The following is a 16,223-nucleotide window of genomic DNA, read 5'->3' on the forward strand; positions in this document are numbered from 1 at the left end:
GCCGCGTGTGGTCTTGCTCCTGATGGAAGGGCTGCATTGTCTTGAGTATTTGGGTAAATCAGGTCACCTTACTTCCTCAGGTCACAGAAGAGCCTGCCATTCTGACTCAGGAGGGGGTCAGAACCACTTCCTCAAGACAGTATCAGAAAGAGCCAAAATCTTAGAAGGCAGAGGAAAGCAGAGCTATAATTTTTTCCCTAGCATAGTTACCCAGACTTTAAGAATTCTGATGGGAACAAGGGTGAAAGTTTCTAGAGTTGAAAAGAGAACTAGAAGGAGAAGCATTCCTTCCCCCCGCACACATACACGCCGCCTCTGTCAGCTGCAGTTCTGTCCTCAACATTTCAAAGTCCGTCTCTTCTTTTTTGTGTTCACGGCATGGCTGTAGTGCAGGACTCATCCTTTCTTAGATTCCACAACTGTATCCTGACTGGTACCCCTGCCTTCAGGCTCTCTGCACCCTTTCTAACTCCTTGTCCATCTTAGATAGCATCCTGATCTTAACGCGAGTCTTCCCATCGTGCTGCTTCCCTGCCTCCACCTTGACAACGGCGCCCAGGGCCAAGAGGAAAAGGTCCGAATTCCTTACCGTGTCACAGGAGGCTTCTCAAGATCCAGCTCTCTCCTCTCAGCCCCATGCCCACTTGGCCTTCGCCATACTGAGGCCCCTGCAGCTCCTGAACGTGCTGTCCATCTGCCTCCCGTGCCTTTGCCTGGAGCAGCACTCCTGGCATGCACCGCCTGGCTAACTCCTATTCATCCTTCAAAGCCACGCTCAAAGACACCTCCACTGGGGAAGCCTTCTAAGGCTTTCTCCCTTCCCCTTCAGTCTGGGTTAGATGCTGCATTCTCCGTGCTTCCCTTTGTCATAATCCTTAAAACACTGTATTGTGTTGTCTATTTGCCTGAATCTCTCCTTCATTGGCCTCAGCTCTTGACGGGCGAAGGACTCTGTCTTATGTATATTTATCTTTGTAATCTCAGGGCTTGGTACAGAGCAGCTGTTAAGTAAGTTTTTAGTGATTGCATTTTTCAATAAAAGCAATTTATAAAATGCAAAGAATTGGAGAAATGGAATTGAAAGCAAACGCTCAGGGCCGTGTAACTTTGAACTCTTCTTGGTGCTTAGGGTATAAATTTCTTGCTTGTGGAGCCTGTATTTGTTGTCCAGTGTGTTCTTTCACGTAGCAGAGAAGAGCTGGGAGGGGGACCGTGGGCTGGCAGTGGGTTTGTTCCACAGACCTAAGATAGCTACCTCATTTGTATAGACTCTGCCCAGCCTGGGCCTCTGGGTTTTCTTTCTGGGTGGAGAGCATCTTCTGCAGGACATGGCACTGCTCCAAGCCAAAAGTTTGCACTTTTATTGGTCCTTGTTGTGTTCTGCTGTTCAAGCATTAGGAAGACTGAGCCCTGTTTGAGTCTTGACAGGATCGTGTTTCATGATCCCAAAAAAGTGTTTGTGTAACCTCAGGCCATGCTGAAAGCGAAATGCAGCTTAAAGGGGGATTCTGCTGGACCCCACTCAACTTATCATCTGGCCACGTGGCCGTTTGCATGTGGTGTGTGAGTGTGTGGTTCCCCTGAAGCCCGTAGGAGTTGCATGTGCCGATAAGATCCAAGGCCAGAGTGCTTGCTCCCAGTAGAGGGGAGTTGAGAAATGCAACAGCAAACATTTATTGAGCCCCTGGTGTGTGCGAGGCTCAATGCTAAAAGCCGTGGGTGATATAGGATGTTCAGGACAGGGCCGTATCCTCAAGAAGCCGCCCATCTGGAAGAAAGGCTGATGAGCAGAGTTTTGGAGACATGAGAGAGCATGGCTCACTCCAGGTCCCTTCACTACTTTGGTGCCCAGGACATTAGAGAAAGGAATGCCTTTTGTTGAACTGCATACTTGCACAGGTTTAGGTCTTCTCAAGTATATTGTTGACTTTAACCTTCATATCATTCCTGCCTTGGAGTTACAGAAACCCTAATATGTATTAAATATGAGCTCAGAAAATTAAATTGGGAAATAAGCCAGTAGATTGAAAGGAGGGATGTTTGTTTAGGGCTGGGGGTCTGTCCTGTGCTCTCTTTGCACTCAGCACATGGGATGGAAGGTGAGGGAAAGCTCTCTAAGAATTGAGAGTAGCAGCAGCCCTCGTTTGGGGCAGCTGGCTGCTCGGCTGGAGAAGTGGAGTTGAGAGCCAGCGCTGGAGGGGTTTTTTGAAACCTCTTCCTCGGGGACAAAGTGAAGGAAGAAGGGAAGGTAATTTCCAGGTAGAGATGAGGGCATTGGCTCTGCACCTATCAGAGAAGAGTTGAAAAGTTTAATGATCTCCACATTTAACTTGAATCACGTTCGTTGGTATTTCCTTATACTGGGGGTACTTGAAAACCCCGTCCCGACCTCTCGTAAAGGGTTGCCAAGTGCCGGAGCCTAGAACCTCCTGGGAGAGCTGGGGACAGACCTTTTCCTCCCTAGTTCTCAAGTTTGGCCTTGGCTAGGAGACAAACTCTCTGTGCACCAGGTCTCACTGCTCATTCCTCCTTCAAAAAGAAAGTGACGAAAGGCTTAATTGTTTCCTTTGCAAAATGGTACGTTCAATAGCACTCACACTATAACTGTATTAAAATGTTACATTTCTTGGCTAGTATTTTACTTTCTTGTAATAGCATAGAAATAGCCTAGCCTTCTTTTCTTATCTTTTTACAAAAAAAAAAATAATTAAATGTTTGAATAGGTAATAAATGTAATGGATACAAAATTCAAAAGGTATGAAGCGTTTTATGGTGATGAGTAAGTCTGTTTCTCTTCTCTCTTGTAGCCACCCAGGTCTCCTGGGGTAACCGGCATTACCAGTTTGTTGCCGTGATTTTTGTGGCATTTTGTTGATTGCCGTTTTACTACAAAAGGGACATTGTGGCCATTGGTTCAACAAATGATCCAAGTCCCTGTGATGGCCGGGCCCTGGCTGCTGGAGCCTTGGTGTCGGTGCGGTCTTATCAAGAACTTCGTTTTCTTGCTTACAATGTGTCCAGAATGAGGAACAGGGCCATCATGAGTAGTGAGGGCATCACCATCATCATCTGAGTACAGAGACTTCAGTCCAGAAAGCCTTTAGACAGAGGAACTTTTAAACACTTTTTAAACACTTTTAAAGTGTTTTATTCCCCATTTCGAAACCCAGCCATGTGTTTCCTATTAAATTACATGACTGATAGGTGCCGTTTATGGTTACTTAATAGGAACTCCTGTTGCTAAATGGCTCAAATGGATATCTGTGTATTTATTTTGCCGTCTACTGCAAAGCATAAATTTTTCTTGCTCCAGTAACTCATTAAGTTCTTGAATCTTTCATCATAAGCTAATTGAGACTACGCCTGAGCCATCCTTACACCCTTGCAAGTGGCTGTTCGGTAAATGTTTCTCAATGACTCTAAGAAGGGCTCAGTGAGGTCACATGCTCAGGAGGAAGGACGCTGGAAATGAGCGATAGGAGAGTTTCATTGACCTTTCCTCCGGGTTAGCTGCTGACTCCCTCAGCAACGAGACCCTGGCTTCTTAACCCCCATCAAATTGTTGATATCACCGGGCTTTCAGGAAAAAGTGGTCACAACTGCTTCCTTGCTCCAGCTCCTGCTGATAGGAATTCGTATTGGCTGATCTCTTTGGTTACGCCCTAGATTCCTTTGTGAGGAAAGGGAAAGTCTGGTGGACTAATGACTGTGACTAATTATGACTTGCTTCCTTTGTTTCGGAACTTATCTTTCATTGCTGTTCGTTTGCCTTGAGAAATAAGGAGGTGGGGGTTGCAGATCTGGAGCACTGGATTGAAAGTCCACAGAATTGAGTTCTGTTGCTACCACAGCTGAGCGACCCGGGGCATGTTGCTTCTCTGGGCCTCAGTTTCCCCATCTGTACAATGGAAGTTGAATTATATGACCTCTATTGTCCTTCCCTATTCAGAGATCTATGGTTTGGCGACCTCTTTTCCTAACGTCCATGCTCCCATGCCCTTCCCCTTGATTTTGCCTGCGCCAGACCCCAGATGTCAGTTATTGATTCAGATCTCTGATTTGTGCTTCTAGGTTTTCTTCGTGTCCGACCTCTTCAAGACCAAGACGACACTCTCCCTGCCTGCCCCTGCTATCAGGAAGGAAATCCTTTCACCTGTGGACATTATTGACAGAAACAATCACCACAACATGGTGTAGATCCACGTGCCTCCTGAGCTGTTTTTGTAAAATGACTGCTGACAGCAAGTCCTTGCTGCTCTCCAATCTCATCAGACAGTAGAATGTAGGGGAAAACTTTTTGCCCGACTGATCTAAAAAAGGAAAAAAAAAAGTCTTACTCTGTGGCCTTCCAAAACAGGTAGCGTTCACCTATCAGGAAACAACAGCAGCCTAACACCAAGTGCCGGAATCCTGGATGTGCAGTTAATTTAAAATGTTCATGTTCTAGTGAACACGGCTTGTTCTGGAACAAACACTAAAACGATTTCAGTAGGGTCTGCCGGTCACTTTTGTGACCTGGGAATCCCAGGCCTGTGAGAGAAACTCAAATTCACATTTTAGCACACGATGCCAGAAATAGCACTGAATCAAGGAAATAGCCGTCGAGGGGCTCCCCTCTTGTGTCTCTCTGTCCACACCACTCCAGTTTCCACTGTAACTTTGGTTCAGGAAGTTTCTTGGGTTTTTTTCTTTGTACATGGAAGCACAGAGCTCAGTCAAGTGATTAGATCCTTGAATCCAAATGCCCCATCCTAAGGCCTTATCACTCACTTCCCTGGCCCATAGGCCCGCAGCCACGATCCCTCACTTTAGTGACTAGGAGACTCTGTGGATGAGTCAATTTCACAAATAGCACAATTTCAGAAGAGATGGAGGGTACAGGCCCTCATTTGTCTTCTTTTGACGCATCATCCTGTGATGTTGAAACGTCAGTTGCAGGATGCTGATGCTGTGCACATCAATCACCGGGCACTCGCACGCTCTTGGTAATGGTTAGCTTCCGTTACTGCTTTCTCTCTTGAGATCCTTTCTGTGTGCTCACCGGGATTTCCTGTGAGGGTCTGGAGACGAGCAAAGGCCTGATCTGCTACTGGCTGAGGGACAGCAGCCTTCGTGCAAGAGATGGGGGAGTGAAAGGGGCAAGAATGAAAATTGAGCCAAGCTGTTGGCTACAAAAGTCAGAATGAGCCAGAGTAGCAGACAGTCTCACGCCTGAGAGGCTGCCCTTCTAGATAACGGAGCTGGCGAGGGTCTCTGTGGGAGTCACTCTTGCTAAGCTGTGTGAAGCACTATTGTCTTGGGGTTGATCTCTAGGGCAGTTCTTGGTAGGTTCTGCTGGGCAGAACACGTGGGTCACATCTCCGTGGAGAGCGTTCCTCATCCTCTGTGCGTAAGTGTCCTTCCAAGCAAGGTCTCACTCTAGGCAGTAGACAGGGACCCCTTCTACTGAACCTTTGAGGAAAGGAGGAAGAAATGCTTTCAGATCTTGGATGCAAACCCTTCAAAGGGCTAAATGTAACCACATGGGTCAACCACATGCACATCCTTACTACAGAAGCCGTCCTGTCATTTCAACTTATAGCAAGCTATGATTTTTATATATAAATATTATATAAATAATGTATAAAACATTAAAAGTTAACTATGTAAAATATTATTTCTGAAACAATTTTAGCTATATCCACTATGATTATAAACTGTGTCTCGACCTGTGTTATTTACATTAGCTGCTTAAAAAAGCATGGAGTTAATTTTTTTTAATATCGACTAAAATATCGTAGTTCTGTGGTAGACATTGTTTTACAATGAAAGAAATAACTGCAACTAGAGAAAAGTATATAAAAACATTAAATCGTCAGTATTTTTGTAAGGTTCCATTTTGTAAAGATAATAATATTCAAAGACTTTTGTAGAATACAAAGTGAAAACTTGTATCTGCGAAACTATACTTGTATTAAATGTGCTTTTTAAATAAAAGCTCATAACACAACTAATTAAGGAATCAGAAGCCTGGACTACTTGACGGATGTTTGTCTCGGGAATGGAGTTAGGACGAGGAGGATGGCAGGCTGTGCTCCGAATGGGCTGGCCTCCCCTCAGGGCGCCAGCTCCTGATTCTTTCAGTGGGAAATGTGGTGGCTGGTGGATAGATAGATGTCTGCGCTGCTGTTTCATGTCTGAAAGTCTGTTTGCAGAGTGAGGCTCTGGGCCTGCTCTCATCTCAGGCTCATCTAAAGGACTTTTGTATTCTAAGGGGGTTTTCATCAGGGAGGGAGGAGCTGCGGGTCCCCCAGAGGCAGATAAGGAGCAGTGCTGGAGATAAGGTGAGCTTGGGGCCTTCACCCAGGGAGGCCTGTCGAAGGAAGGGGGTGCCCCGGGGGTGCGTGCTGAGAACGGCCTTTGACCCCTGCTTTCCTTCTCTTTGTTCCCTCCACCTGGATGAAGAAGGGAAGCTGGGAGTTCACGTTTGTTGAGCCACTTGTATGCCTGGCACTTCTGCCTGTTTGTCACTTTTGATCCTTACAGCAGTTCTTATTTTGAGAAATAAGAACTTCTAATGAATGCAAAGATGAAATGACTTGTCTAAGATCCTAGAAGAGAAAATCGCAGGCCAGGACTTGTGTTCACTTCCTATTGCCGCTGAAACATTACCACAAACTTGGTGGGTTAAAGCAACACAAATCGATTATCTTAGAGTTCGAGAGGCTCTAGGGGAGAAGCTATTTCCGGGCCTCTTCCAGCTTCTAGATGCCGTCTGCATTCCTTGGTTTCTGGCCCTCCGCCTCCATCTTCAAAGCCAGCAGCATTGGGCCCATTCCTTCTTACTCTGCCACCTCTCTGCTTCTCCTCTTCTGCCACCCCTTCCACACTTGGGGCTCTTGTATTATTCTGGGCCCACTCAGAGAGTCCAGGATAACCTACCTACATAAAGGTCAGCTGATTAGCAACCTTAACTGCATCTGCTTCCTTAATTCTCTTGCTGCATAACATATTCATAGGTGCCAGGCAGGGATTAGGACATGCGCATGTTTAAGAGGGCCACTATCCTGCCTACCACGATCCACCCTCTGGCCGCCAAAGATTCACAGCTGTCCCACATGCACAATATATTCACCCTATCCCAACATCCCCCCAGATCTCAACACATGGCAGCATCAACTCAAAATCCAAAATCCCATCTAAATTTTATCAACTCAAAAGTCCCAAATCTCATCATCTAAACTGCATCCTCTGAATCAGGTAAGGATGAGGTTCTGGGTTTAATTCATCCTCTGGCACAATTGCTCTCCATCTGTGAGCCCTTTGCCATCTGTGAAACTCGAGAAACAAGTTATCTGTTAGCAAAAATCAGTGATGGGGTAGGCATAGAATAATAGTTATAGACATTCTTGTTCAAAAGAGAAAATGGAAGGAAAAAAGGAGTCATCAGTCCCAAGCAATGTCAAAATCCAGCCAAGCAAACTCCATTTGGTCTCTGGGCCTGGGAATAAACTCACATGGCTTGTGGCTTCCTTTCCTGCCAAGGTCAGCCTGCTCTTCACAGCTGGATAAGGCGAGCCCCTACTTGGGCGCCTGTGCTAGCTCAGCTCTTTCTCAGCATTTTTCATAAGTGGAAATGTAACTTTGGGCCCCAGGATGCAGCTAAGGTGATCCTTAAGGCCTGAGTCTAAATCTTCCCGTCAAATCTGGTGGAACAAAGGTCCAGAGAAACAAAATAACTTGCTGGGGAGAGGAGGGGAACACACAGCCAGGAGGCACTGGTGAGACCCAACACTACCAGTCCTCTCGCCTGCATTATACCTTACCAGTAGCACTTAGGCTAGACCAGTCTCAGGAAGAAGGAGCCCTTTCCATGAGGACGTGGGGGAGCTGGAGCTGGTCCACAGGACGGCAGCTCGGGTCTCAGATCCAAACCGTCTCAGCTATCTATTTGTTGACTGATCTGTATTACCTACTATGTCCCAGGCTCTGGTAAACACACAAGGTAGGACAGTGGGTAAAAGGGACAGGACCTCCACTTCAGGACCTTAGAGGCTAGAGGAGAATGCAAAAAATCACGTGCTCACACAATTGTATAGTTAAGAACTAAGATGAATGTTATAAAGGAAGAGCAAGGAAGCGAGGGGAGATTTCTACAGGAGGACCTGTCCTTGCTGGGGGTTTCCCTGAGACCTTCTAGGGCCAACGCCTGACTACACCACTCCTGCACCAACAGAATGAATGGGAAGAGCCATAAAAGGGTCAGTCTAGGAGAAGAGACAAAGGAGTAAATAAATAATGGGGTAGTGTGAGAAGAGGAGGACGGACCTATGCGAAGAGCTGTGAGAGCGTGCATGGAAGGACTCAGAAGTCCTCCGTGTGGACCCTCTCCCCTCCCATGTAAGCATCCTTTCTAGAACATCCGCCCTGAACAAAAATGCCAGCTTCTGCATGCACCCTTCCAATGACGATGCGCGTGCCTTTAACTTCGCACGACGGCCTTCGGGTTGTCCACACTTCCTTCTAAAGGCAGGCGTGGGAGGAGCGGCTCCAGATTCAGAGACGAAGGCAGCTATCAGGGAGGCTTTAGCAGTTTTCTTTTGATACCAAAATAGTTTATAAATAATCACGAATAGGAAAAAGAGAGACAACCCATTTTTAAAACTTCTTAACAGAGGCTATGCAAATGGCAGATAAAATAAAAACATGCTCAACTTTATTAGTCATGGAGAAATGCAAATTAAAATCACAATGAGATTTCGCTACACACTGTGGCATCCTTGTCTAACTTACAAAAAGAAACTGATAGTGCAAAATGTTGGTGAAGATGTGAGACAACTAACTGGAACTCTCATTCACTTCTTGTGGGGATGTAACTTGGTACACCCATTTTGGAAAACTTTGGCAGTATCTGCTAAGGCCAATAGTATGTGTAACCTATCCCCCAGAAATTCCACTCCTAAATACGCACCCAAGGGAAGGATGCAAATAGCTCACTAATAGACATTTACAAGGATGCTCATGGCAGCGCTATCTAAAACTGGAAATAACCCAAATCCCCATCAACAACTGAGTGGATGATTAACTAGTGGAATTAAATATTCATACAAGGAATATCATTTAGCAATGAAAATGAACAGACTCCTGCTATGTACAACAACAAGAGTGACTTTCCCTGAAAGAATATCGAGTGAATGATACTAGGCACAATGGAATACATACTGTGTGAGTTCGTTTTTATAAAGTTCAAAACAGGCAAAACTCACAGCAAAAGAAATGATCAACAAAATGAAAACCTACAGAATAGGAAAAAATATTTGTAAATCGTATATCTCATAAGGAGTAAATATCCAAAATATATAAATAACTCACAAAACTCAATAGCAAAAACCCAAAAATACAATTGAAAAATGGAGAAAGAATCCAAATAGACATTTTTCCAAAGAAGATATTTATATGGCCAACAGGTACATAAAAAGACGCTCAACATCACTAGTCGTCATGGAAGTGAAATCAAAACCACAATGAGATATCACCTCATGCCTGTTAGAATGGCTATCATCAAAAAGACAAGAAATAACAAATGCTGGCTAGCATGTGGATAAAAGGGAAACGTTGTGCACTGTCGGTGTGACTGTCAACTGGTACAACCACTATGGAAAACAGTATGGAGTTTCCTCAAAAAATTAAAAATAGAACTACCATATGACCCAGCCATCCCACTTCTGGGAATATACCTGAAGAAAACAAAAACACTATGTCGAAGAAATATCTGCACCCCCATGTTCATTGCAGCATTATTTACAATAGCCAAGACGTGGAAACTTAAGTGTCCATCGATGGATGAGTGGATAAAGAAGAAATGGTATATATATATATACAATGGAATATCATTCAGCCATAAAAAAGGAGGAAATTCTGCCATTTGCAACAACGTGGATGGACCTTGAGGGCATTATGCTAATTGAAATAAGTCAGACAGAGAAAGACAAATACTGTATGCTCTCACTTATATGTGGAATTTAAAAAAACAAAACTCACAGCAAAAGAGATCAGATTTGTTGTTACCAGAGGTGGGGAGGTAAGGGAAGGGAGAATTGGCTGAAGGTGGTCGGAAGGTATTATCTTCCAGTTATAAGATAAATAAGTACAAGGTGTGTAATGTACAACATGATGACTATAGTTAACACTGCTGTATGGTATACTTGAAAGTTGTTAGGAAAGTAAATCCTAACAGTTCTCATCCCAAGGAAAAAAATATTTTTCTTTTTCTTTATTTTTGTATCTGTATGAAATAATGGATATTAACTAAACTTACTGTGGTAATCATTTCATGATTTTCAAACCATTATGCTATATACCATAAACATATACAATGCCATATGTCAATTGTATTTCAATAAAACTGGAAAAAGAATACCCCAAAACAAACAAAAACAGTACTTCAAGAAGCTCAATAAGAATAGAAAATTCCAGAGCAATGTTTATAGCTTAGTTAGAAAAGGACACTTGAACCAAAATAAATATTTGTAGAACTTGATTCCTAGCATTGAATTGGCCTGGTAGGAAACCAAGGAAATTATTTGACTCTCGTAATGACACCAGCATTCTTTTTCTTACCCACCTTCCATCTCAGAGTCTAAGAAAGAGGGTCACTGGCTTTCCCAGACTCCTTGCAGCTGACCATGTTCTACGTGTTGAGAAAACAGGAAAACACTTGAGGAGATGTCTCATGCGCCTGGTTATTGCTGCTTCCTGCCCTCGACATTGTACCGTGAGGGCGTGCTGTTTGGGGCTGTGGCTGCCACCTTGCCAGCCACAGGAACAGGCCAGAACCTCACAGAGTGGCTGACCCAGTGCTCTAGGTGAATCAGCTCTGGAACCACCTGCATCTAGACTTCTCGTTATGTGTGATAACTAAAGTCTTCTATTATTTCAATAAATTCAGTTCACTGTTAAAAAAAAGATAGACAAAACTCATCTATCGCGATAGAAGTCAAATTTGTGATTAACTTTGGGGAGCGTATTGACTGGGAAAGGACTTGATCGGAGTGGTGGTCATTTTGTGAAAATTTATTAAGCAATGTACTTATGATTTATGTGCTTGTCTATTTCTATGTCTATTTCAACTGAAAGGGGAAAAGAGAAGTTTGTAAAAGTAAAAAAATTAAATACCAAAGGGACAAAAAAAAAACACAAAACACTGACAGTATATTGGCAACTTTACTTCCTAAATAGTTTTCCAACCCATCCCTTCCCTTTACTCGTAGACCGCTAATTCATGCCAGACCTCATTAACTCTTTCTTAGCGTATTACAGCAGCCTCTTTGCCAGAAATTGCTGACTCCATCTGCCTTCCTATAGGGCTGCCCTCAGACAGGGGCCAGAGGGAGCTTTCCAAAGCACAAATCTAACCATGTCACACACCTGCTCAGGGAATAAAATCCTCCCCATGGAATTTATTCTCATTTTTAAACGTCAATTTATTTTAAAAATTTAATATGATACAAAGAATAACGTAAGAACCATGTGTCTACCACATAGATATAACAGATCAACATATTGCGCTATTTGTTACAGACCAAATACTGTTGCTGTTAAGAAAGAAGCTGTTAAGATGCAGTTTAAGCCAAGTCCCTCCATTGCACACAGTGCCTCCCCCAGGTAATCATTATCCTGAATTTTGGTGTGTCCTTTCAAATCAGGGTTTTTTACTTGACCCAATATATGTATGAATCCTACATAGTTTATGAGTTTTAAATATGTAAATATTACTAAAGTAGTATGTATTTTTATAATCTTCTCTAATCACTCAATGTTGTGTTTTTACGATTTATACATGATGGCACACAGATCTGTAATGTTCATTTAACCACTCGGTAACATCGTTGTTTGGGAAAGGCGTACCTTATTAATCCATTGTAAAATTGATGGACACTTAGGATGGTTCCAGTTTTTCACTGTGACAAATAATGCAGCCATGGACACCCTTATATATTTCTCCTTGTTCAGGTGAGTAGGAATTTTAGCCCCAAAATACAAAGAAATGGAACTGCTGGATGGTAGAGTATATATACATCTCAACTTTAATAGATATTATTGCCCAAATGCTCTCAGAAGCAGTTGTATCAAATTTATACTATTGATAGCAGTGTATGAGATTTCCAGTTGATTTCCATCCTCAACAACCAGTATTGCTGGACTTTTAAATTTTAACAATCTGATAAGTATGGATGAGTGAAATCCCTTTGGATTTTAATTTTAATTTTGGAAACAAACAGGGTGAGCTTGTGTGGTTCATAATTTTTTCTTGTGAGCTTATGTACAGCATAAGCTTTGTTTTCTGTGGGACTCCCATGCACCCTGGTTTAGAAAGCAGTTTTGTGTTTGTTCCTGCCAGGAAGAGTCCCGGGGGGCCACGGGCTGTGCAAATCTAATCTTGTAATTCTCTTTTTAAACTCTATTAGAAGGATTTCAGAAAATAGTTCAGATGTCTTAGATAGATATACAAGACTGCATGAAGTGGCCTCTACATACCTCTCCAACTTGAACTTCAGCCTGAAGGTGTTAGCTTGCTTTTGTACTCTCCTTTCATTTCTGATATATGGAACTTCTTTTGATCTGGTCCATGCATTGATGTGGAGGGCAGGGTGGCGGGGGGACTGTCACGCTTTGTTAATGGAGGCTGTCGATGTATTTTACTCAGTGTTTCTGTGTGTCTTCTCCGGGGAAGGCCGTTCTATATCAGTTAAGTCTGCTCCATTGCAAGATTTGGGATTTCACTGTGGGATTCCTTCCATGACCTGGGACTTGCCTATCTCTCTACCCCTATTTCTTTTGATGCACCTACCTTTCTCCTTATGCCCTAAAATCTAGCCATGCTGAACTACTTGTAATTCTCCCATCCACTTTTCTTTTGCACATATAACTACTTCTTCCTAGTCCTCTGCCTCCATCTTTACTGGGAAAACTTTGAGTCCAGAGGTTGGTCGTATGGCTTTGCTGGCCTTCCACTGTCTTCTTGCTCCTCAATTGACTATATGTCCATCTGTCTCACCTATTGACTGTGAATTCCTTGAGGGCAATGACAGGGTCTTAGCCTTCATTTTTTCCTTAGGATGGAGCCCGATAGCCAGCAAAGAGTAGGTACTCGATAAATATTTTTTGATTGAACAGATGACTAGAGAGTCCCTCCTTTAGTTTATATATGTGGAAGTGTGTGTGTCTGTGTGTAATTATATGTGCAAGCATGTATATGTATGTATTTGCAAATACATGATTATGCATCTCCAGACATGCGTGCAAGCCTGTGTGCATGTGTTTAAGTATATGCATATGTGCATGTTCTCTCTGATTCGTCTGAGTGGGTGACACAATCTGTTAGGTGGCACTTGTGGAGATGCTGTGATGTTTGTGGTGACAGTGGAGAGAGGAAATAAAGGATAATTGCAACTTTGGTGACCAAACTGTGGAATATGTGGTCCAAGCAGCTCTCGGTCAGAAACTCTCCCTGTGGAAGGTGCCTGCTAGGGGCAAGGGGGGAGGGATCCATTGTACTTAAGTGAACTGTCTGCTCTTGGGTTCAGGGAGTCGGGAGGAGGGGATGGAGGGAGTTTTGACATCAGTGGGACAGCCTTGATGGACAACAGTTCCTGAGGACCTGATCTCTTTAATTCCAATGGAAGCCTAAGTGTGAAGTTTTTACTTTTCATTTTGCTTTTAATCCTTTGAAGCCGGTTCCTGCCTCACACAGGGCCCCTTTCCATCCCATTAAGCCCCTGCCTTCTATTTTTGGGTTTCCTTTTCTCTCATTACTCCGGCATGTGTAGGCAAACAGAAACTTCTTCAGGCTCTGCTGCTCGACATCTCTCTTTCGGCTTGATTCACAGGATGCTGTCTGGGGTCCACCTTTACTGGCAGAGGAGTTCTATGACCATGATGTCACCACGGCTCAGTTGGAGGACCCCAGCATGAATCAAGACAGCAGAGGAAATGAGTGGTGATCCCCCAAGGAGACAAGCTCATAAAGTCATCATCAGTGACAGCAAAGGAAATTAAGGAAAACCCAGGTCAGAGTTACACGTACAACCAGTGTTTTTTTATTCATTCCTCATTTATTCAGTGAACATTCACAGAGCTCCTATATTGTGAATTACACATAGTTCCTGCCCTCAAGGAATTTACAGTCTAATGAGGGAGACTGATATGTGGACAAACGGAAAGAAAAAGGTAAGCCCAGGATACTGTGGAAACCCAGAAAAGAGGAATCCAAATGACAACAAGATCAGAGAGGAAGCAAATCCCACTCATACTGGCAAACGATAGTCAGATAGACTTGGGTTGAAGTCTCCACTCCGCCACTTAACCACATAAGCCATTCAGTAATCGAGCCTCTTCTTCAGTTGGGCGTTGCAGATAAGATAGCTGTGCAAAATGGTTGTGAGGATTAGATGAAATGAGGTTTCAGCATGGAGTCTGACTGACTGCAAGCAGTTAAATGGAAGAGATTTTATTATATCTTATGTAGATGATGCTTAATGATGAATTTTGAAGCAAACAGTAGGAGTCGGCTAGATGAAGAAAAGGGAGCATGGTGTTCCAGGTAGAGAACACAACCACGTCCAAAGGCCTGAGCCACGTCATGAGCTGATCTGTAGTTTGATGAGGTTGATATAAAGGGTTTGTGTGTGGAAGCAGCAGAAGCTGAAGTCAGAGAGGTAAGTGGAGGCCAAATCATGCAGTCTTGTATGCCTACCTAGGAAGTCTCAACTATTTTCTGAACTGTGTCTTCAGAGATTTTAGAAAGAGAATAGCATGATTAGATTGGCATTTTTTAAAAGTTACTCTGAGATAACTTGACAAAAGTGTCAAAAGCCTTAAGCACATTCATAGAATTTGATCTACCAATTCTACTTCTAGGAATTTATCATAAGGAAACAATCAGAGATAAAGACAAAATTTATGTACAAGAATGTACATTGAAGGCTGTTTTATAATAACGAAATTGGAAACAACATAAACTTTAAACAATTGGAAAACGATTAAATAAACTATGACACATCCAATTGATGTAATATTTTAAAACATTCAAATGTATTTGACAATATTTAAAGGTATTGAGAGGCATAAAGTGTCAACCCAAAATGAAGAATTCAAGGCTTAAGTACAATGATTCTGGTTTTGGTTTAAAATTAGTTAATTAATCAATACACAGCAAAACTATTGGGAAGAACTGTACCAAAAACAAAAAACAAAATAAAAACTATAGTTACCTCTGAATAATGAGATTATTGGTGATTTCCGTTCTCTTTTTCAAGTTTTTCTTTACTTTCCATATCTCTAGAATATTTAGCTTTTACAATTTAAAAATATTTTTAAAATTATCACTCTTAAAGACATTGTACAGAATAGAGGTTTCTGTAGGAGAGACAGAAAGAAATGAGACCATTAGTTGACTATTTTAATAATCTAGGAGAGAAGCGATAAGATTTTTAGCCAAGGTATGCCCAAAGGGATGTGGAAGCAGAGATGGATTCTAGAAATATAAAGAGTTACGACTGAGAAGACGTTCTTGCCTGTTAGATAGGGGTGAAAACAGAGAGGAGAAATCAGATGCGATGTCCAGGTTTCCGACTTGGGCCGTCGGCTGGAGCGTGTAGTGGTCTTGGAGAGAGAGAGTGAGGGGAGGGAAAGGGCGGTCTGGAGGAGAGAGCGGTAGAGATGAAGAGCTCTGTTCTGGACATGCTGAACTTCAGGTGTTCGTGGAACATTGAGGTGGACACATCCAGGAAATAGTTGGATAAATAAGTCTGCAGTTCAGTTATTCATTCATTCATTCAATAAATATTTATTGAGTGTCTACTATGTACCAGAGGGCTAGAGATAGACTTTGAGGAGTCAACAGCCTGCACATGGTGGAGGTGGAGAAAACCATGAGAAGTGGATGAGATAGATGGCCCAGTGGGGAGTGTAGAATGAGGAGTGGGCAAGTTCAGTCAGGATATTTCTTTTTTCCTTTAATCATTTTTTTTATTGCTGTAACATTCGTTTATAACATTATATAAATTTTGGGTATACATCATTCTATTTTGATTTCTGTGTAGATTACATCATGTTCACCACCCCAAGACTAATTACAATCCATCCCCACACACGTGTGCCTAATTACCCCTTTCCCCATCCTTCCTCCCCCCTTCCCCTGTAGTAACCACCAATCCAATCTCAGTCTTTATGTGTTTGTTTGT

The 16,223-nt window shown here is 42.9% G+C and overlaps 1 protein-coding gene across 3 annotated transcripts in view; it reads left to right on the forward strand.

Annotated features, from left to right (window-relative positions):
• The window catches only part of PLPP3 (phospholipid phosphatase 3), a 79,449-nt gene extending 73,456 nt beyond the window's left edge, over positions 1-5,993 (forward strand). For all 3 annotated transcript variants that reach the window (XM_044770875.2, XM_070509824.1, XM_014844685.3), the window contains one exon: positions 4,072-5,993. In XM_044770875.2, coding sequence (XP_044626810.1) covers positions 4,072-4,197 — 126 coding nt within the window. In that variant the 3' untranslated portion in view covers positions 4,198-5,993. The remainder of the gene's footprint in view (positions 1-4,071) is intronic.
• Positions 5,994-16,223: the final 10,230 nt, after the last annotated feature.

Source organism: Equus asinus, chromosome 5 (assembly GCF_041296235.1).
Source record: "Equus asinus isolate D_3611 breed Donkey chromosome 5, EquAss-T2T_v2, whole genome shotgun sequence".
Lineage (NCBI taxonomy): Eukaryota > Metazoa > Chordata > Mammalia > Perissodactyla > Equidae > Equus > Equus asinus.